The 23559-nt window shown below is 32.9% G+C and overlaps 2 protein-coding genes across 4 annotated transcripts in view; both read left to right on the top strand.

The window, feature by feature from the left end:
* Positions 1–12329, top strand: part of LOC110829637 (transferrin) — an 18914-nt gene extending 6585 nt beyond the window's left edge. For all 3 annotated transcript variants that reach the window (XM_022063575.2, XM_022063572.2, XM_022063573.2), the window contains exons 4-15: positions 395–525; positions 786–945; positions 1555–1715; positions 2313–2449; positions 3181–3353; positions 3716–3956; positions 4414–4562; positions 5248–5433; positions 6947–7087; positions 8965–9089; positions 9821–9976; positions 10370–12329. In XM_022063575.2, the coding sequence (XP_021919267.1) occupies positions 395–525; positions 786–945; positions 1555–1715; positions 2313–2449; positions 3181–3353; positions 3716–3956; positions 4414–4562; positions 5248–5433; positions 6947–7087; positions 8965–9089; positions 9821–9976; positions 10370–10585 (1976 nt within the window). In that variant the 3' untranslated portion in view covers positions 10586–12329. The remainder of the gene's footprint in view (positions 1–394; positions 526–785; positions 946–1554; positions 1716–2312; positions 2450–3180; positions 3354–3715; positions 3957–4413; positions 4563–5247; positions 5434–6946; positions 7088–8964; positions 9090–9820; positions 9977–10369) is intronic.
* On the top strand, positions 11998–23559 carry LOC110829652 (limulus clotting factor C). Its single transcript, XM_022063618.2, has 14 exons — positions 11998–12086; positions 13709–13841; positions 14275–14403; positions 15216–15332; positions 16316–16471; positions 16888–17004; positions 17472–17800; positions 18526–18765; positions 19264–19425; positions 19538–19641; positions 20610–20786; positions 21648–21804; positions 22635–22792; positions 23136–23559. The coding sequence occupies exons 1-14, from the start codon at positions 12032–12034 to the stop codon at positions 23229–23231; spliced, it is 2130 nt and encodes a 709-aa protein (XP_021919310.1). The 5' UTR covers positions 11998–12031; the 3' UTR covers positions 23232–23559.

The raw sequence follows: 23559 nt of genomic DNA, 5'->3' as shown, positions 1-23559 counted from the left end.
CAATGTGAACTTTGCATGTAATATTATGTAGGTGAGCTTCAGCTTTAAAAGATTATGATAATGATTACTGAATATCCATCATCCAAGACTAAATAAAATCAATAGAAACCACGACGTTCGAAGATGGGAGTCTATCTCCGTCTTTGGGTAAGACCTACTCTGTTGGGCCCAATCAATACAACTAATCCCTGTCTCCGGAGATAATGATTAGTGACTTGTTCTCTTGCCATGATGACAGAAAATGAGATGCTAGAAAAAATCTACTGCAAGCAGACGCAAGTTTAACATGCCTGCAGAAACAAATATTTGTTTTGTTTATTTGTTTAATGGTACAAAATGCTTAGGCAGTATGTGGGCTATAGTTAATATTTACAATTTATAATACTTCTTGCAGAAGATTTCCACTTCACAACAGTTGCAGTTGTTAAAGAAAGCTTCCCTGGAACTCTTGAAGCTTTAAGAGGGAAGAAATTTTGTCACCCAGGTTTCAGCAAGTCTCAGTTATGGACTGACAGAGTACTAAAGGTAATGTAAATATAAGGTACTAAAATATCTGGTTCTAAAGGGGCCTAGGCATATTCTCATCTTCCTGCTTACTGACTATGACTCTGTATGTTTTTGACTGTTATTGTAATTAATTTTGTTTGGTTCTTTACTTTGTAGCTGTGAATATGTTGAATAAGCAGTGATAAATGACTGGCAAAGAGTGATCATCTTAAAGATCGTAAAGTGCTTGCCTTAACAAATCGCTTTATACAGTAATTTGTATCTCTGTGTTTGAACAGCATTTTGAAAGAGTGGTCCTGAACAGGAGCAGTACTGTTGGATGTGATAAATCCTTGAGGACAGCTGCAGAAGATGAACTGAGTGCTTTATCTACTTTCTTCACAAGTGCATGTCGACCTGGAGAATGGGTAGTGGATAATAGATTGGATAAGAAGCTTAGTGAGTGTTTTAAGTGACTATGTAGATTTGGGAATTTGTTCTTGCAAGTATCAGTACTGGGAATTATAGTATATTTTACAGCACTGGAAATAGTTTCTTAAATAACAGCTCTGGAACTAAGTAAATGGCATTTATCAGTGTATATGTTCATTTCCAGCTTAAAAAATATTTGTAGTTTGTCAGTTAGAGTTCTTCCAAACTTAAAATATAATGTATAATTAAATAGGTAGTTATTTTTCATTTTGACATTACTTTTTGAGTTTGTGAACTTGAAGTTTTATAAATTCTTCATGAAGTTAAATGTGTGAAGAAATGCATAATTTGGTAGAACCTTCTCACTCATTTTAGCTTTATATCTATGTATAATATGTATATATGGTAAATATAATAGTCACATCTTTGTAACTTTTAGTTCTGAACATACCTTAATATTAGTTAACTATGCAAGTTCAATTTACAGCCTCTAGGAATAATTCCATGGTGACCCTGATGATGGAGGCAGTGTGGTCCCCTGAAACAGCAATCATTTTCAACAAGATTACAAATGTAGCATCCCATTCATGAGAATCTCAAATCTTACTGAGTAAATACCTTTTTATGTGTTTACAGAGCAACAGTATTCAAAATTATGTGAATTATGTGATTCAAAAAATGGATGTTCCCACAATGCTGAGAGAGATGGCAACCAGTATTCTGCTCTTGACTGTCTCACGAAGAAAGGTGGAGATGTTGTATATGAGGCATACTCATATGTACAGAAATACTTTGGAGTAAGTCACACAGAATAGCTTTAACATTATGAACATTGACTAACACAATATTCTTGTAATTAATTAACCATTGTCCCACACCTTTATAGAATCATACAATGTCAACTCATTTATTTTATTTGTTAAAATTGAACTGTTAGGAAACAATGCAGAACATTGCCAGTGAATGCAATAGTTTATAGAAACTACTGTTGAGGGTAGGAGAGCACTGTATTCCTAACCACATAGTCTTATCAAATTAGTCAGCAAGGTGGCTAATGAGAGGGGCTAATTTTGTTGGGAAGAAAGCAGAACTAGCATATATTTTGATGAAAGAAAGGTTATTACATCAGTATATATACGTTTGCATGTTACTATAACTGAAAAGGGAATTAAAAAGAAAAATAATGCCTTTTTATTTTCAGCATAAATCTTCACATGCAGACATACTTTTTTATTTCAAGTACAGACATATATTATTGTTACTACAGTATCCTGGTGTCACTACCATTGCTATTATAATTATGTATTAACCCAAACTATCTTTAATTGTCTTTGATTAACTGAGCAATTGTAAAATCCTTGTAAATACTGATTATGTGTCCTTGATAATTTTAGCTGGTAGGGGGAAGTGCACGTTCTAATCCAGAGAATTATAGGTATCTGTGTCCAAATGGATCTATCGAACATATTTCCATGACTGTGAAACCCTGCACGTGGATTCAGCAACCATGGAAATCTATTATTGTTAAAGAGTAAGTGCATTTTGTTTCAGTTACATGAATAGTGCACCACTGATTAATTTATCATCTTTAGACCAGAAGGGAGTTTGATCATATCATTGTTCTGTATAATTTATTCAAGAGTGTAACACATTTATTCCTATCATGGTGACATGGACAACAACATTTATTCATAATTAAAGAGCAAACTAATCCTCTCTTTTCTTTCCATCAAAAAATATTCAAGTTCAATTAATTGTTTAGTGCAAATTTTTTCACTCGCATCTTTACCTCTGAAGATGTCAAAACTTGTTGATTATGGGGTTATGTTTTATATTAAATATTCATGAGATTGGTAGAATCTGATTCATAAGTAGTGCAACAAGAGAAATAGATTCATTCACCTTCCTAGACAGACAGTGATGATGAGAGTCAGTAAGGCCATGTGTTACTTTTGAGTATGATGACCAATATGTGATAATTTTTTCAAATGCACCTTGGTATAAATAAAAATTACACATTAATATAGGTATTTGTGAATTAGCTATTATCTGTTCTTTGGTTTGTATAATTAACTATTCAGCAGGCCACTAAGTTCAAATGAAAGATTAATGGGAAAATTATATATGCAGCTTTCATGTGGGGTATGAAAAACTGTTTTGAAAAATGTTTCATATGTTATTTTAGAATTAAGAATGCCTGAACACAGATTTTAAGTCTTTTCTTTTGGTCTTTTTGTATAATAATTAAATTATATTTTACAGTAATGAAACTGCTCCAGGTCTAATGAGTACACTGGAAGTATGGCTACCTACAAATTTGAGGCTAAAGAGATCAAGTAAATGGGTAGACACTCTGAGAATTATGATAACTGGAAACGGGAACAAGTTGGTTATAAGAGCTAATAAAGAATCTCTCAGGTCTTTCATTTTACGAGGTAAATTATAGTCTAATATCCTGCCCTCTTTCCTTATTTATGAGTTTTATAATGGGAGGTATTAGTTTTGATAATTTTAAGATCATTTTAGATAAATCATATAGGACTGTTAAACTCACAAATCTGTTAGTAGTTCTCAGAAAATTATTAATCATAGATTATGTCTCCGGAAGATGCTTAACGTACATAATAATATGACTTCACACTAAAGAAATTGTTACTTAATTTCAGTTAATTTTATTGTTATTGATTATAAAATAAGGAGTTGGACAGAAGTTATTATGGACATCCTGAAGTTTTATGAAAGAACTAAAGGGAAGGAATAGAAATAGTAATATAATTCTTGATGTTACTCTTTGTAGGTAGAGAGATTCCAGAACCAGGTACAACACTGCCTTGTCATGAACCAGTGAAGTGGTGCACAACATCTGATATAGAAAACAACAAGTGTGAATGGCTGCGTCAGGCAGCAATTATTCAAGGAATTGTTCCTGAGTTGCAGTGTGTCCAAGGAACAAGCCAGCTAGATTGTTTTAAGAAGATTAAAAACAAGGATGCTGACATTGTTGGAACCAGTTCTAATCTTGGACCCATAGCTACGCAGTATGTATGGATATATACAGAATATCCCCAAAAATGTATATACACACATTCAGTGACTGAAATAAAGATATTTTAATAAACATTTCATATGTCAGCAGTGACACTTACTGAATTGGTAGATCTAGTATAGGTGTTTGAAATGGTCACTATTAGTTTTATGACAAAATTGACAACAGTGAGCAAGTAACTGACAAACAGCCACAAAAGGTGCTGCTGTGTATGCATTTTTGGACACCCTGTGTATGTGTTTGTATAAATTGTTCCTCTCTGGATTTCCACTTTTGCAGAATTTTACAGCGTACTTTATCACAGAGACATCTTCGCACCTATAAACAAAATTGAAATATCCTGTCCTGTCAAAAATCAAACTTTGGTTATCCACTTTATTTATATGTCCTTATAGGAATCTACTTTCCAAAATTACTTACATTTTCTGTTTTCCTTCTGTTGTTCTTAGTTTCTCGAACCTCACAACTGTAATGTACCAAGAAACAATTCAGGATGGACACTTCAAAATTGTGGCAGTGGTTAATCTTAATTTAACAGCTTCCAACATGAGTGAACTGGAAAATAAGAAAGCATGTTTCCCAGAATTTGCAGGATTAGGTAAGAATTACATTGTTTTTAAAATACATTTAAATTCTTAAATAATACTTCCATTTTTCTGTACTAGTTTATTCCTGTGATAAGTCTTATCACCTAATAACCCAAGTTAGATCAAAGCACATAGCATTAGTGTTCATAATAATGTTAACTATACTGTATGCTAGCTGTCATTTGTTTTGCACATACCCATTGTATATTGGAGTGAAAGTAAGCAGGATGTTAGTGGTGAACAGAATGTAGTGTTCCTGGATGGTGTCTCACATTTGTTACATTTTTTAATATCATAATTATGTTAAATGTGTACATTAAATAAAATATTGTCTGTAAAAATATCTGATTAAGTATTAAAACTAGGAAAAAATATTGTTTCCATGTGAATTTAAGTGTTACAAAAGCGATCTTCTTATATACAGGTACATACAATGCTTATAATTCTGTTAGCAAATTATATTTTGGGTTGCTGATCATAATGAAATGATTGAAATAAATGTCAAATAAATGCTGTAAGTTTATTTTAATTAAGGTTAATAGTGAAGAGTTAATGAGCTTACTGGCCACTGACCATGTACGGAAAAATTGGCTTAACATTACACTAAATCTGAGGCTGTTACTTTGAATGATGTGGCATTTGATATTATGTAAATCTTAATAATTTAAAGCTTGTCTGTTATTTTCTATCAAACAGCATGGGTTGCATTCGTGGAAGCAATTAGAAATTCATCAGATTCAGAATCTAAAGTATGTCCATATGATGAATCAATGGGTACTTTCTTCGCATCTGTCTGTGCTCCAGGAAGTAAAAACCAACTTCATAGTTCTGTGGACACTGACCTGTGTGCCCTCTGCAAAGAAGCAAGTAGTGGCAGCAGCTGTAAGTGATCATCTTGGAGAAAAAACTACAATAATAAAGAAAATGAAATATTTAGTAATAAGATAAACAATTGGATAAAGTCTACTTCTTAGGTATATTTGTAGCCTACTCCCTTAAATGGAAGAGACCTTCTTTAGTCATCATACTGTTTGTTATTTTCTCTCATAATTTTTAACCACTGGACCAATGATTAAAATTTTTACTATCAGTCCAATGTTAAACTGATTTGTTTCATTGGTTATGCATCACAGCTTGCAAGTTGTCCAGCTGGCCATATATTCAAGTAGCATACTGCTAAACTGTTAACCCCAGAGTTAAAGTCTGATCAGCAGTCCTGTAATATGGTTATTTAAATCCCCTTAGAAATGGAGTTTCAGTCTGAAATTAAGCACACATAGAATTCCATGATGTAGAGCTAGGAAAAATAAAAACATTCTCCTTGTAAGAAGACCTACATATGTTTCTGCATGAAGAAGTAATTGGGTGGAGAATGTTCAGGTAGACAAGCACTCACATAACTACACAGGACATCCATTATGAAAACAAAGGCAGATGATGTCTTCACCCCATCAGACAAGCATCAATGCAATTAAATGGGGAATCCTACATATTGATTTAAGGGCTAGTATCAGTGGCCTTGGACTTATGGTCAATGATCTTATACTTAAGATCAGTGATTTTGGACTGACTGATGACCTTGGACATAGGATCAGTGGCCAGTGTACAAAAGAATTTTCATTTCACAGACTGCCCAATAGACTTTCTCTGTGATTATGATGTATAGTATTTTATTTCACACTTAAAATAATAATCAGCTGAACATGAGTATTGTTTCATGACATGAAGGGTGAAGATCCATACATGAAACACTATGCATGATGATATCCACCACACCCATCAACTGAACGTACACTTTTATGGTATAAAGGTCAACAATGTATTATGGATCTTGTAATTTTGTCAACATTTCTTTTCCTATTATAGTTTTGATGATTTTATCCACGAGAACTTTCAAGCACTGTTTAAATATAAACTGCCTATAGAAAACTATGTGTAATATTTACATAAATTGTAGTGATTGAAGTGTTTATCTTAAGTCCATTTATTTCTGCAATATCTATTCCCATGGCCCAAAAAGAAATTCAAAAATATGCCTTGAAATAATTTTTCCTCTGACCAAATAACATGGCTGACAGAACAATGAGTGTAGCTGATACTGATCTCTCTCAGTCAAGATGCACAGATGATTTCTAACATATTGAACACACCAGAATTTTTACACTATATATGGAGTTCTTAACTTGTTTCAGTATTAATTTGAATAAAATCCTAACCTAACAGTACTATGTACATATAATTTATATAAAATAACATTTTTATAACTGAATATATCTAAAGTTTTCTTATCTTAAGTGAATGTTTATTTAAACTGAGACAGTCTATAATCTGTTTGCTCTGTATTCTATTACCTTAGTACAGGCTCATTTTAAATACTGGTGTGATGTGGTTTCAGACATTCCCTTCTTTGATGAAGAAACCTGTGCTGCAACAATTAGAAATAAATTCTATGATAATGTTGGGGCTCTACGTTGTTTGGCATCTGGAGTAGCAGATGTGGCATTCATAAATTCTTACAATTTGTCAGTGAATTTACGTGAGTATAAAAATATTAAACATTACAGACAATATTTAAGAAAGCTGATTACGAACTACTTCTGAAATGTATGGATCAGAATTTTAGTGGTATTTTTAGTATGGATAGATTTATACTTTACATATATACACACACACACACACACACACACACACACACACACACACACACACACACACACTCTCTCTCTCTCACTCTCTCTCTCTCTATCTGTATTACTAAGACTGTGTGATTTTTAGGCTTAATGGGCAAATGTATGTAGTGCTATAGCTGTAATAGTATAGAAGTCTGTTTAAATTCAATAGGGAATGATTTATTTCATATCTTTATCTCCTATACTCCTTCTTTCATTACTTTCATACATGTTCCTTCTTTCTCCTGTATCCTTTTCCCATTCCTTTAATTTGTTCTTCTTTTAAAAATGTTCTGTAACCTTTTTTCTCACCCATAATAACATATACAATATCCATCAAACTCCACTTATTACATTCAAACAACAAATGACTAAAATGAGTAATCTGTTGTACCACGTTTCTTTGCTGATACAGGTATCATTATTATACATCCAGAATTTGACGAACTTCAAAATATCATGAATGATGTATTTGCCAACCTAAACAAATGGTTTAAAGCTAACAAATTGGCACTAAATGTTCGTAAAACAAACTGCATAAAATGTTTTACTGAGAACAAGACATGTCCTAGTTTAAATATAGGTTTTGTCAATAAATTAATTGAGAAAGTAAAAGCAAACAAATCCCTTGGCTTACAAATTGATAGTAACTTAAATTGGAAAATATTGACTATATTAATACCAAACTAGGCTCTGCATGCTTTGTCATGAGGGCAGTTGTACATCTCACAACAATATATACTTTAAAATTAGTTTACTTCACTTACTTCCACTCTGTACTGTTGTATGGATTAATCTTCTGACAAAATTCAACAGATGGTAATAAAGTATTTTAAATTAAAAAAATGATTAAAATAATGGCAGGTGTTAAAAGCAGTCTCTCTTATAGAAAATTATTTTGGAAATTTACTGTCTTATCAATTTTGGTGGAAAACTTTGACAACTTTCAAAGAAATACAGATGTGTGCAATTTAAACACAAAACATAAATACCAAATACTAACCACACCAAATATAAAAAAGGAATATACTATTCAGGTATCAAGTTATTCAGTAATCTTCCACCTACAATTGAAAGTTTAATCATGATATAAAAGTATTCAAGCCTTCTGTAAAATATTACCTCAACTCACTCCTACTCTGTAAATGATTTTTATATGTGAAATTAGGTTTTGTACTTGTACTGAAAATTTTCAAGTTTATATATATCTATATGTGAAATAAGTTCTGTAATTGTATTATGACATGACCTACATCCTTTAGTTTAGCCCAAAGAAGGATCTGTGGAATGTAAATAAACTCTAGTCCTAACGCTTTCCTAAGTAACTACAAATTCAGAGTAAATAAGATTATACCTGTACTTTACACATTGTGCCATAGCTCAAGTTTTTAGATGTTGGCTTCTTACTTTGGAGACTCATGTTCGGTCTAGGGTGACTTCAGGTGAAGTTCATGATGTATGAAATAATAAGGATAATATTAAAATAGATAAAGTGTGAACTCCATTCATCTGGCTCAGGATAGGGACAAATGAAAGGCTCTTCTGAATGTGGTAATGAACCTCCAGGTTCCATAAAACTTTCTTGAATAATTGTGGATATATTAAATAAGCAGTCACAGGCAAACAACAATGTGTGGTCAACCAGGTTGGAGATTCAGCGAATAATTGTCAACTGTCCATCCACCATAAAATGTTTGATGTGACAAGGTCAGAGTAGTGACACATATTAATTCTCATTCTGCAGAAGATACAATGTTGCCTAAAGACTTTGCACAGAAGTACAGAATAATGTGCCGCAATGGAACAAAAGTGCCACTTACTGCAATTCCAGATGATGACTGTGCACTGGCTGTCGTTACAGGAGGAGAGGTATGTTTCTTGTTAACAAGAAATTAATTAATGTTCATTCTACATACAAAACAGTTGTAATGACCAGCGTTGTCACAGAGGTGAAGCCATTGTCTGTGGCTTTAATATTCATGCATATTCATTTGCAGAGAAGGAAATTGTGGAAGGGAAGTTTCTAGTTTCATTTCAGCACAACCACCATATGAAAAGATGTATTTTTTCAACTTTTGTACAAATCAATCTATGGTTAACCTTACAGCAGCTCTGCTCTGTTGATTTCAACATTCAAATTTGTGAGGAACCAGAAATCCTTCGGACTTAGGTAAAGATTCCTAATTAATATATTCAGTATGGCTAATTTTTCCAGATTTTAAACTATATAAGAATGTTATATTAAAACACTGTGAATTTTACCATCTTTAAAATGATATTTTTTTTTATATAATGCTGTTACATAAAATATGGAGAATTAAAAACCAATATCATTTGATAGCCCAAAGATATACCACTATTCCCTATACTGACTTGATCAGACTGATTACGAGTTAATTCATTCATTTAAATTGATAAGATTTATAGTTGTAAATAAAAAACTATAATTAGCAGCAAACAACTTCATTCTTTCCTGTCTATTATATAACAGTCTCATATATTGTGCATGTGCTTGAATCTATGTTTTAAGGAGGAGCTAGGTTTTATTTCAAGTGCTGTAGATGATAACATTTTCTTCTCATGAATTTACTATTTTATAGGTGGTTGCAAGGAGAAATCAGTCCAGAACTGAATCAAGAGATCTGTCTCTCACACTGCTTGAGTTAGATGAATGGTTTGGGTATACTAGTGGTTACTTTGCGAATATTTTTAATCTGTATAAACCATTTAATAACACAGAGGATCTTCTGTTCAGGGTAAGGCATAATATTGTAAAATATTTCATTTGATATGAGTTTTAACTTTATTGACTTTGTGTCCAAACGTATGCATGGCCCAGCTGGACATGAGTCACTCTAGTATCCTGCTAAACCATTAACTCTAAAGTTAAAGTCCAATTGACAGTCCCACAGTTCAATTGTTTAAAAAATCCCCTATTCCAATATTATAAGTGTTAAGAGAGGAAGAAAGGATTGATATGTCATCCTGGTGTAGAAGGTTCTTATTAATCAAGCGCTACATGAGTCTGTTGGCCCATTTTCATCCATAAGATTATACACTGAATTGATTAATTAACCAGTATTTTCAATTCTTACTTAATATGATTCTGGTATGTGTTGCTACAATGTAATACTTTAATTCTGCTTCAGAGAGAAACACTTGGTTTTCTAAAAAGGTCTGAGGCAATGGAAAGTGAAAGTACAGAAGCTTATGAAAAATTGAAGAGGAATGCTGAGAAGTGTGTACACCCCAAGAAAGGATCAGGAGCTAATGGAACAGAAGCAGAGACAACAGTATTATTACTAATGATGATATTAAGCTTGGGTGTCATTCTGAGGACCAATTCAGTGTTTTTTCAAGTATAAACAGCTGAAGATTAATACTCAGTTCAAGTATCTTACTGTGAAAGTTTCTTACAGAAATATATATTAAATATCAATTGGATTCATAATTCAGTTAATTAAATTTTCTCAGGCTATTAGTTGGATCAGTTAGTTAAAGAAATGTAATTTAAAAGCACATGTTTGTAGTGTTAATGTGGAATGTATTTTTTCATATCCAACAATAATAATATGTGTAAGATACAAGATCTGCTGCTAAGAAGGGGAAAAGGAGAGGGGTGAGTTAGTGTTGCTATCTGATAGGACTGTAGTACAGTATTTCAAAGATGGGATTATAATTTCCTTTGTAAAAGTCATTTATTTTCAAGTTTTGCTTTATAATTTTGTGTGTAGTGTCTCTGTGAACTATTTAAATAATACACTTTATTCTATTTTTGACACTACCAAGACAGCTTCAGTATTTCCATGGTTGTGTTGTGTTGTGAAAAAACAGAATTATTCCTATTACTGAAAATGTCTTGCATATAATCTATAGTGTTGTTAGTTGTAAGGCTATGTTCACTTTAGTACTTTTTCATGGTTTGGTGACTTCATTTAAATATTTTATTTCAATACATTAAGCATGGTGGCAGCTCTTTGAATTTATTTGTAATACTAAACTTTCAATATAAATTGGGCAAACATTTCCATTATAGTTATATAAGTTCCTAAATTCAATTTATAAGGTGAAAATCCTATCGTAATGGTGTTGCTCTCACTCTGTCTCTTTCTAGATGTAACAATCTTATGTCATGATACTTATACAGTATAATACTTATTAAGTATAAAATTAAACTATGCCATTAATATTAGCTTTCTGATAACTGATATTATTTGTATGCCAACAGCCATAAACCTACTAGCAAATATATAGAAGATAGAGGTTCCATCATGCACAATATTTTATTCATTATATTGTGTATGTTGCATATGACAGAACCTCTATCTTCTGTACATTTGCTAATAATAATCTCAACAGGATGTATAAAATGGATATTGCCATAAATCCACATTGGACATTGTGGACTGTTCATAGTATTAGAGCATTTGGATCTGTTTGTATTTCCTGGAAGCAACACATATTAAAAAACACTTTATTTAAAGCTTCATAAATTTATACTTTAACTGTTTTGTGTGAAAATAGACAGTAGTTCTTTTACTTCTTGACATTGTTATACTTTATATGACACTTTAAAAGAACTTCACAGACAAAAGAGTTATAGCTTATTCTGAATAACAAGGGAAGAACATTATGCACACCTGCTGGACTTGTTTTATGACTCTGTGGAGATTTCCATACTTGGGTGCTATTGTGAACAACAGAATCCTTGCAAAACCTTCAGCCTCTGCTCTTGCCCCTTGTAAGCAGATTTACTATAAATAACAGTGGGACCAGATGTCACACCACTATGTTGTGCTTTCTGGTGAAACATGGTTCATCAATTCAGCTTCATAGCTGCAGTTCTTCTGCTAATATTTACTGAAGGTAAGATGTGTGTGTCTGTGTATATATGTATCTGTAATAAGATTCAATTCAATTCAATTTTATTCATCCTACTTGGTTAAAACATTGACATAAGATACATCTTTCAAATACACGGCTTACAAGTTATATCAATATTACCACACAATACAAATCCAATTCATTGAATGCACCTACTCATATACACTCTTCTGATTTACATGGCATGTATTTATCTACTGAATAAAATGTACATTGTAACAGGTAGGACATTAGTTTGTTTTTGAATGACCTAATTTTCTCCACTTTCCTTATTTTGACTTGGTAATTTATTGTATAGTTTTATTCCTATATTCACTACACCTTTCTTGAGAACATTCATTCTGTAGAACAGGACATGGAGTTCCAACTTTTGACATGTGTTGTGGTTATGGATTTCAGTGTTCTTGTAATAGAGAATGTCTTATCCAAAGGCCACGTTTCTAACTCCAGTATATTTCACTAAACTGATTATTATTATTACAGATTGCAGCTGTTTATTGTTTTAAATTTTAAATAACTTAGCAAATAACATATTTGGTAATATATAATATAAATCTATTATCATAATAGCAACAGTAATGAATCTGAACCTCTCTCCATAGCTGTATTATAGGTAATATTACAGATATGAAAGTGGTAGCTGTTGAACTGGTTAGAATTCAAGTTGCATACCTTCTTGGAATTTTTAATTGCTTTTATAATAAATTCTATTGCATGGCCATTCTTAAGATCAAGATTATGAATACAGTGAACAAGGAAAATGCAGCAATGAATAATGTACGATCCATACATCAGTTTATAGCAGAAACACGATAAATGGTGCACTTCAGCATCAAAGTCTATAACATATGAATAATAAACCGGTATTAATATTCCTTTATTCTTATTGTTTCATTATGTTTAAAACTCTATACCCTGCGTAAGAGAAGGCATTGTAGTGATGTACTATTTATCGCGGCTTTAAATGCTGTCCCTCCCTTCTGGAAGCTGTTGGTCTCCGCATCCCTGCTCGGAATCTGAGAGATTTTTCTATGTTCAGTTTTAGCCCTTTGATCAAAAACAGTCCTTCTGCTAGATGCGCATCAACTTCTAATGTCATCTGCAGGGACTTGAACATATTCGAGATGAAAATTGTCACACTTCCTCACATTCCATAATAGTATAATTTACTCAATTGATTTAAATTATTTTTACAAATATGCTAATGTATTTAATTGCATTTTTTATGTATTAGCGTCCTCCGTATTAATGTATTTTATATTCTGCTTGTTTTACCTTTTATGTTTTTATTGTGTTCGTGTGCTCATCTATGTGCTGTATCTGTAATTGGCCTTCTGGCTGTTCATACAGCACACTAATATTAAAGAATTAAATTGAATTATGCTTTATGCCTTCTTCCAAAGAACAGTGACTCGAGGTCAAATTTTTATGATTACAAATTCTTGTTATTTTAATGCTCTAATAAATAAAGATCAATGCCAAAGGATTTTACAAGATAGCAAGTAAGTGAATTTATAAAATATGTATACTCCAATGTAGTACATCTTTCCACACTTGTTACTTTTTATGAAGATAAAATATGCATGTTTTTGCATACATTGTAGCTTTAACCAACAATATAAGAAGACAATTTAACTGCACAGACAAGACCACCATAGCTCTGAAACGAGTTTGTGATGGTATCATGGACTGTCCTGATGGTTCAGATGAAATCAGAGAATTTTGCATGCTTATGACGTGAGTAATACTGCATTATACATTAATTTCTGTCACTTGACTTCAGTGAGTGGCTACCAAAAATATGGAGAACAAGATCTGGATTAAAATTGTGAATAGTCCACATGTAAGTATTTTCTGTAGTTTTGCCACAAAGAAACATTTTGTGCACATAGATAAAATCTAAAATTAAATTATGCAAGATACTCCACCCAACAAGCAACATCTTACTCTATGAATGAGTGGTAATAATATGTGTCTTCTGGGTTGTAACACTTTGTAGTCTGGTAAAAGTTTGCATTGCAAGTACCTCTGAAACGTTAGTAAGTTTCTACAAGATTTCACAGTGCAACAACTAAGAAGACAGCCATCTTCATAATCAGTGCCAGGAGAAACCCAAATCCTACAGCTAATGGAAAGGCCACAAATGAATGAGCTATTCTACGTGTTTCAGGTGCCCTACAAATGCATTCCAATGTAATTATGGTGCATGCATCAAGAAATATCTGAAATGTGATGGGAAGGCTGACTGTGCAGATGGGTCTGATGAAAGTCACTGTGGTCATGAAGCTGGGAGCTGCAAGTTAGTTTCAGTTCATTTTTCAGAGGAACTACTAAAACTAGAATTTGTATGCATGAAGTAACTAGGCTGATGCTCCAAAATTTATTATATAATTTGTTCTGTAATTATATATTCTGCATATATGGCAGTTTCAGAAATAAGTAGTTCAGGCAGTTGTTAAAAAAAGTGCCTCAGGCTATTGTTATCTCAAATTTAAAAGCACAATTTAGTGTACATTTGGATTAGCAGAACTTAGAATAGGGGCCAATGGTAGGCACTGGTGAAGACATTATTCAACCACTGAGATATAAAAAAAGGCAGAAAATTTATAAATTTGCTAAGCAAACTGATAGCTTCTTAAGAAGTACTCTGCTCCATGGAGTTAGTTTAATTAATTGGATTAGCAGACATGTAGTCAACACTTTGCAAAATTTCAGCATAGCACAATTATGGAAGTGTTAAACATTTAATTGTATACATTTAATTCCAAGTATCTAGCAGATTATCATGTTGGCTGTTTTGGAGGACCATAGTGCCTCTATCATCAGGGCTGATGACAGAGGCAGTATGGTCCTCTGAAACACTGACAACACAGCAAACTTACATGTGGTGCCAGAATCCAAAAGCAGAATCATGTTCAATGTCAATTATTGTTATGTCAAAGAGGTGAAAGCAAATTTCCTGTAATTTAGGAAGATAACAAAAGTAAATAACTTAATCATTTGTATTATCTGTTAAATATTATTACATTTACAAATATTTCTAAAGGTTTTATTTGTCTCCACTTGATGACTGCATCTTACTTCAAGTCATAAATGTTTCTGTGCTTGCAGTGAGACAGAGTTTCGGTGTGGCTCAGGTGAATGTATAGACCACAGGTTCCTGTGCGATGGAAAAATTGATTGTACAGACAAATCAGATGAATCCAGTATCATCTGTCAAGATTTTCTGTTGAGTATCTCTTATAAATACTTCACCTACCTCAATATTTATTTTCCTTTAATAAGGCATGGTTAGTACTCCTGTTTCATATTTGGCAGATCTGGAGTTCAGATCTTGGCCAGGATACTAATTATACCAACTGCAATTCTTCATGGTTTTCCTCACTTCCTTGAGGCAAGTGCCAGGATAATACCTAAACTTCTTTCAAATTTGTTATTCACTAATCATCATATCATTTGATGCTATATAATCTTTGCATCATTAAATAAACTAATAATTAAATGAGGTCCATATAAATATGTTCACTGCAAGAAGGGTCAATTTTATTCAATTGTCACAGGACAATGGATAAGATTCCTGCTTCATTTTTGGGAGCTTCCAGGGAAGAATTCCAGTCTGCAGAATGGCTAGTCTGAGGTTTCTCGTTGTTTTCCTCAGTCTCTACTTTCAAATGCTAGTTGTGTATTTTAAACTAAACAACGGCTGCTTCCATCAATGTTCACAAAAATTCATAATTAATACCATAATTGTTTTGCAACTAAATGTGAATTTTTAAAGTGCATTGTGTAAACCATTAAGCAACAAACTTCTTCAGATAAGTGGACAATCACAATCCAATCAGTGTAAGTCATCTAATGAACCTCCACACTTTGATATAGTACAGGGAATTTCTTAAACTAAGTGATTGTAGCTTCCCAAGAAGAAAACTGCTCCATGCAGTTAGTTAGTTAGTAGCAACAACAACTGCAGTAATAAATGCAATTAATAATTATCAAATCAACAGTTTTGGAAGTGCTTTAAAACACAGTTTCAACTACAGGATTATTCATATACATATCTACACTTTTTATATAAATTAAATGATAAAAAATACTTTCTTACCTATGACAAACAATATATAACAAAATTACAAACCTGTGTAAAATATTTTCTGAATCCCAAAATTGGAATTACTGTTTTAAACTATCTTGAATTAATTAAATTACCACAGATGTCCAAGACATGCATTCCGTTGTGAGTCAGGTGGGTGCATTAGCCAAGTGGCCAAGTGTGATGGTTTTAAAGACTGTTCAGATGGCTCAGATGAATTCCAGCACCACTGCCAAAAAAAGTGTTCAAAGGATGGGGAGTCCTGTACAGTCTGTGCGTAAGTAATTTCAAATTAAAGTCTATTTTCAGGAGGAATGCTGAGTGTTTTAACATTGTAGATTTTTTATTAGATTTATTGTAAGTTTATAATTTTTACATTAGAAACACAGAAAACAAAGCACCGTTTATAATCATCGTTGTTCATCTGAACTAAACAGTTAAACTCAAACATAACACAATTTTCACTGCTATACCAGATCATCTGTTAATTTGAAGAAACTATATTTCTGATGCTATTTAGGAACTTTCATTCAACTAAACACACAAACCAGACAGAAAATGGTATTTTCATGTCAGATGCATATAAAGTTCTTTAGCTTAACTTTATATACTTCTAAAAATTGTCCCAATGCTGAGTTGTGCCTCACAGTTTCTTCTATGCTTTTATGCTGGAAATAATTTTAAACCCTACAGGTTAAATGAGCTACGTTGCCAGTCAGGAGAATGTGTGCCTCGTCGAGCATTTTGCGATGGTCGTCCTGACTGCAGTGACAGTTCAGATGAAACGTTAACTACCTGTTCGAGAACATTGCAAGTATTGAGTATTTCTGATAGTGAACAGTATAGCATGCTAGACCCACAAACAACAGAGTACTCATGAATAATTCAAAAGATAAAGGTTTAATCTGTGAGGAATATGAGGTTTTTATGGCTGTGAGTATAATGATGTTATTATTTTGGGTTCTGATTCCATGTAGACTTGTAGACAAATTATAACATTTTGAAGAAACATACTTTCAGCCCTGATGATGGAGATTTAGAATATTTTTATTTTAAGTACCTGGGTCAACAGCATTAATTGTATCACACATATTACCTAAATAAGCTTACATTTCCACTAGTGCATGATTTAAAATTTTTGCAGGAAGAAGTATATGTCTTAAAGTTATTATCCTTCATTTTACCAAATGTTTATATAATTACACTGAGGGGTTAATAAATGTGATAAGTGTGGCTGTATATTTTACATAATTACACCTTGAAGTTTTATGTACCAGTTGTCCAGTGAGCATGTTCCGGTGCAAGTATGGAGGTTGCATCTTAATGAATCTCACTTGTAATGGGGAACCTCAATGTGTGGATTGGTCAGATGAGGATCCAATACTATGTGGACTCACAGTACCACCTGGAAGTTGTCACTTACCTGCACTTTCACCATATTCACACTACAATGCCACTAACTGCCCCATGTGTCAACCTGGAGCTGTAGTGGCACAGCATCATGAACTGAACTATTCATGTGAAGTTGGCCACAAACTACAAGGTAGCTCATCTGTCTACTGTCATGACTCAGCATGGGTGCCTCAACTCCCTACATGCATTCCAGGTGTGTAACTAAAAGTAACCAACACACTAAAGAGCATGTTGTTTTTGTTTTTCATGTCATTATCATCATCATCATCATCAATTGCCCACCACAGATTAGTTTCACTGCCTTATGTGTACAGGATACATAAAGAGCCTCGTAATAACTATGTACAAATAAAAATATATATAACACACAAATTGTGTGTGAACTGGCATTGTGTCAAATGCTGCATTTTTATTGTAATGGGTTGTTGTTTTCTTCTTACTCTTCTTTTTCTTCCTCCTCTTCTTCTTCTTCCTCTTATTTGTCCACCTCTTCCCTGTCCTTTCTCTCCTCTCCCTCCAATTAATCATATTAAGTATTAGAGCTACATATATTTGATTTTTTGACATGTTTGCTTTATTTCTTCTGTTGGTCAGAGGTGTTTCTGAAAATAAATGGATCCTTTTCCTGCATTTTCTTTAGAAGAGTAAACCTTTCACCTGCAGAGTGAGTGTTGTGAATTACACATTTATTGCTCAGAGTATGCTTCTAATCTATGTGGTTCCAATGATTTATTCTATTTAAAAATATTTTATTAACAAATTAGTGTGTTGGTTAGTTTAGTGATTAATCGCTGATTTTATTAACAGTAAGCATCAAATAAGACTGTTGATAAAGAAATGAGTATCATATGAAAGAAAAAATATTATTTTAAGAACTAAGCTAAAATTTGGCAATACACCTGGTACTTTCTTGTTCAGCTAATGGAGAAGTGGTATGTCCTCCTGTGAGTTCACCACGTTTGTCTGTGACTTGTGAGTCCCGTTGGGGCAACAGGCGAGGCTGGATCCCATGTGATAACCCACTTCCTGTAGGCACAATTGCTCGATACCAGTGTCAGCAGTACTACATACCCAATGGGGATGAGCACCAGCGCAATACATTTAGTGAATGTCAGAAGGATGGGACTTGGAGCACTGACATCTTAAAATGTGTTCCTGGTAGGTTAAAACAAGAGTGTAAGGAAGTCTTCCATTTTGGTAAATACAATCTCTAAATGCATTTTTTCAATTTTGCATAACTTACTGTTATGTATAAATTCAGTTTCCAGAGATAAGCTACATTTGATTGTTGAATGTTTTCCATTTTGACAAGCACTTGCAGATTATTGAAGATTCAGGTCTAACATTGCAAAGCTATTCCAAGTACAAACCATGCTTCATCAGTCTTGAACTATTTTTTTCTTGTATTTATTTAAAAATGCATCATATCAAAGGCATTTTAAAATAAAAGTTATAAGTATAATTTGATTTGTCAACAGTCAAATTCTAGTAAACACACCAGAATTTTTGTGCTATATATCTTATTTACTGTCAACAGCAGACACATTTTGACACAAACATGTGCTTTATTACTGCACATCATTTTTCGTTATATTAAACGTAATCTACCCTATTTCTTAATTTTTGGACAATTTATGCCAAGGTGTGTATTTCCAGAATGTGGGAAACTTGATGAAGAAGTGACACCCCTGGTTATAAATGGTCAAGAAGCCAACTACGGTGCATGGCCATGGCAAGCTGGTCTCTTTACACTTCGAGCTGGCAACTGGACTTTCTGGTGTGGAGGAAGTTTAGTGAGTGAATATGCTGTGGTTACAGGTCATTGTCCTTTTACGTGTATTGGAGTTCCACAATGCTTTGTCCTGAGATATATACACTTAAATCTCACTTGGGGAACTTTGATGTTTTTACTTGTCACTGTGTGTTACAGCTGCCCATTGCACATGGAAGATAAATGAAGATACCCTTCGTGTGGTTCTTGGGAAGTTTTACAGGGAGTTTGACATGAACCAAGAGTTAACACAGATCAAAGATGTATGTAGAATTAATTTATTATGGAATGCTCTAACAGCTGACAAAATTTCAAATTATGTGCATTTGTGCTGGTGTTTTAAATGAGGGATAAGAATCTGAAAACAGTAAATTTAATTCTTTCTTTTTCATTTTCACCACGGTAATCAAGTTCATGCATAAGCCAGTGTCTTTTGTTTTGTTTGTTTAAAATTATGAACTGTAAATGCAAGAAGTGCATGAAACATTTTCTAGTCTACCTTCATTTGGTTACTACCACACTTTCTTTTCACTTATTACTCCTCAGTATTGCACATCTGCTCTGGACATTGCATAACTGTTGTGTGAGATTATCAACTATAAAAATTAAATATATTTGTCAGTCACGTATGAAACATAGAATTCACATACAAATTAATGATTTTTTTGTATTATTTTAAAGCAGCAGTAAATTAAGTAAGGAAAAATGTACAGATTTTTTTAGAGTTTATTAATTCCAGGACTAGTTTAGATTGAAAATAAATGACTGTGTATGACTTTCATAACAACAACAATAATAATAATTATATTAATCTAAAATAATATAAAAAACAAGTCCATGTTAACTCCACATGCCACAGCTGATATTACATATCTCAAGTTGTTTGTCCTTCCCCCAAGTTTTCTATACCTAACACAATATGTTTCTCCTTTCTTGTGTGAGAGTTTATATCAGAGTAACCATATAATTGTTGCATGTGAAATACTGTCTTTTCAAACTGCCCCTTTTCCTAAAAATAATTTATTCATATCTATTTTGGATACTACTATAATTTTTTCTTATTCTACAACTTGAAATACTTGCACCAATAAATAGACTATATTCAGAAGATAACAGCCCTCTGCTGATGGTAAAATATTTTTAAATCATGTCATGTACTATCAGAAACTAATAGTTGTATAAATGACTGTATATTACCTGTGCACAGTCTGATCAGTTTTTCAGTTTCTAGGTGAGGCAGATAATCATGCAGCCTGCTTACCAGGATCGAAGGGGAAACTATGGGTCTGACTTAGCAGTGCTAATTCTGGCTACTGCTGTTGAATTATCACCTGTTGTACAACCTGTTTGCATTGACTGGGACCTGAAGGCCATTGATAATGATTTAACTGAAGGAAACCTTGGGACAGTAAGTTATGTTACAAAGTAAGATAGGAAGTAACAAAGGATTAACCTCCAGTACAGAAACTAAAGAGTTTTGTAAATATCTGTTGTCACTAAATTTAAAAAAGAAAAACATCTATGGGCTGGCTGACTGTGCTGACTCTAAATCTTAAAGAGGAAAAATTTGTGGCCAACTCAGAGACTATCGATTAGTCTTTGATGAATGCTGGGAACTACAAATCTAGAACTGTAATAAATAAAATAATCAGTGATACAGAAACATCAGTCTGAGTAAATTACTTATGATAGCTCCATGTATTATGCTTTGTTAAATTATCCATGATCACTAAACATTAAAAAATTTTGCTTAACATGCTCTTAAATCAGATATCCTATTTAGTATTTGTTGGAGACTTAATCAGTTCTTTGATTAATTTTAACATTTATTATATGGAAACATAGCAATTTAAACTCCTGAATTACTGCCAGCCAGACTTGAACAATTGTGTCAATAATTTAGTGGTATACAACTATAATGCACAACTGGTAAAGGTTAACAGAAAATTTTCCATATACCTGACAGTATGTTTTAGAATGTCTGGGTTTCAATACAGAACACAGTCTTAGAATCACTGTCTAAATAAATTTTACTTGGTAGATGAATACATGTCTTACACTTCAAGAAATATGTTAACAAATTGTGAATGTGTTTCTATGGAGAAAGTTATTGTAATGTGATACTTTCTGATACAGTTTAGTTTTAGCTGAGATTTTACATGTACATAATTTTATAGCCATGTTATTGACATGTCATATGGCAATGGTCTGACAAACAAAAAGATAAGTAATGAAGTGAAAGTAATTATAAATTCAGTACCTTTGGCAGGTGGCAGGGTGGGGTGTGAATGAAAATGATACCTACAGTGACACACTACGTATAGTGCAATTGCCTGTTGTGTCAGATGAGAAATGCATCAAAGAGCAACCAAGAGACTTCAAGAAATATGTAACCTTCACCACATTCTGTGCTGGATACAGAAACAGTAAGCTCTGTTTTCAGTAATTTGGAAGCTGTAACTTCAAATGTCTCTGATTAATTAACTCGTTGTAGAGTTATATAAATTGTGTTATGTAGATACAAGCTTTTATTTACCCAGTAAAATGGCTAAATAAAATCAGAGCTAATGTGTAAATATTAATGTATCATTGGGTATGGCAGTGCTATTGCATCTGACATTTTGCTTATTTTTGACCCTTAAATTCATGAAAATCAAGTGCAACTAAAATGTTTCATACAATTTGAGTGTCATCTATAAAAACCCAATTTTATTGTTTCAATGATTTAAAACTTCTAAGAAATCTTAATATTAATAATTTCTTGAATGCCAACGTAACCCTCTTATGGTGCAATCTATCATAACTTTCTGCCCTGCACTGAATTTAACACATCTGCAAATATTGTATACTGATAAATTTTTAGGCAAAAACAAATTAAAAAATCTGTGTTCGTCTCTTTTATCAGTTACTTTTCAAGGTTGTTAATCTCCTGTTCCCATTAAACAAATTTTCTAATTTATTCACATATTTTATCATATTTGTACTTCTTGATTGTTAAAGTTTATTCACATAGGCATTATAACATGTTATATAATTCTGGCCAAGTTTCAAGATGAATAAACCTGGAATAAATTAATATATAAAACTACATTTTCCATCTTCAAAATTCTTGCACCATCAGAAAATATGTAATAGTGTTTTGTTTCTTTATTACTTTTTATATTCTCACATTAAGTGTGCAAACTAATTTTTAAGTTAGGAGAGCCCCAAGTTTATTATGTTTCTAAACAGGGCATATATGATTTTCACCATGCAGAGACAGGTGTATGTAATGGTGATAGTGGGGGTGGCCTGATATTTCCCCATCCATCTGGACACAACAACACCTGGCTGCTGCAAGGCATAGTAAGTGTCAGTCCACGACGACATGGCACCTCCTTCTGTGACTCCACTTACTATACAGTCTTCACTAAGGTAGGCATAATCCACATTTGTGTGTTTAACATTTTATAAAATTGATGTGGTTTATGCCTCTAGCTTTGGTATATTTGAACTTCCTAGCCTCTGCATGCCTCGAAAGTGAAGGATTAATCCACTTCTGAGGTGAAGACACCTCAAGGCAGATCCTTGTAAAATAATAGCTGCTAGTTTAGTGTTGGTTGTGCTTACAGTTTCCCTCATTCACAAAATTTCACCTTGTAGAAAATAAGGTCCAGATAAAATTCAAACATTTCTCATAGGTTAATGGTTCTGAATATCCTTTCACTTTTTTAGTCTTGTCTGGAACAAGGTTCAATAAGTCTGCTTTTTGTTTTAGGTTGGAATTTATAACAAATGGTTGAAATCAGCACTGGAATCAGTTCAACCCAGTTACCAGAAGTCAGAAGGGAAGGAATCTGAATCCAGTAACTGATTTCTTTGAAGAACTCCAAACATGTATCATAATGGCACTGAAATATTGGAGAATATAAACATTCCTGAGTAAACTGTAGAAATGAATTAAAGAAAACATACAAAACTGTTATTCGCATGTGCCATTCATCCTGAATCTTAATTATGTATTACTGCTACAAATAATGTAGATTTGCTGATGAATTCAAGATATACTAAATTAATTTAAAAGACTAATAACTAATGAGTAAACTTTGCTGACAACACTAATATTAATAAAATGTGATCCATAAAAACCTTATAGAGTAAAAGGAGCTGTAATATTAAATGAATAAAATGACTCACCATAA

This window comes from Zootermopsis nevadensis, unplaced genomic scaffold (genome assembly GCF_977971745.1).
Source record: "Zootermopsis nevadensis isolate Lab colony 2312 unplaced genomic scaffold, Znev_1.0 Znev_ptg000020l, whole genome shotgun sequence".
NCBI lineage: Eukaryota > Metazoa > Arthropoda > Insecta > Blattodea > Termopsidae > Zootermopsis > Zootermopsis nevadensis.
The sequence above is the reverse complement of the archived record's forward strand: the minus strand, read 5'-3'. Positions and strand labels throughout refer to the sequence as shown.

Bases quoted from the DNA above. Each gene is read 5' to 3' on its own strand.
- LOC110829652 (XM_022063618.2), top strand. From the start codon at position 12,032: ATGGTTCATCAATTCAGCTTCATAGCTGCAGTTCTTCTGCTAATATTT. The intron at 15,333-16,315 runs GTTGAGTATCTC...AAATTACCACAG, and splicing joins ATCATCTGTCAAGATTTTCT to ATGTCCAAGACATGCATTCC. The intron at 19,426-19,537 runs GTCATTGTCCTT...TGTGTGTTACAG, and splicing joins TGAATATGCTGTGGTTACAG to CTGCCCATTGCACATGGAAG.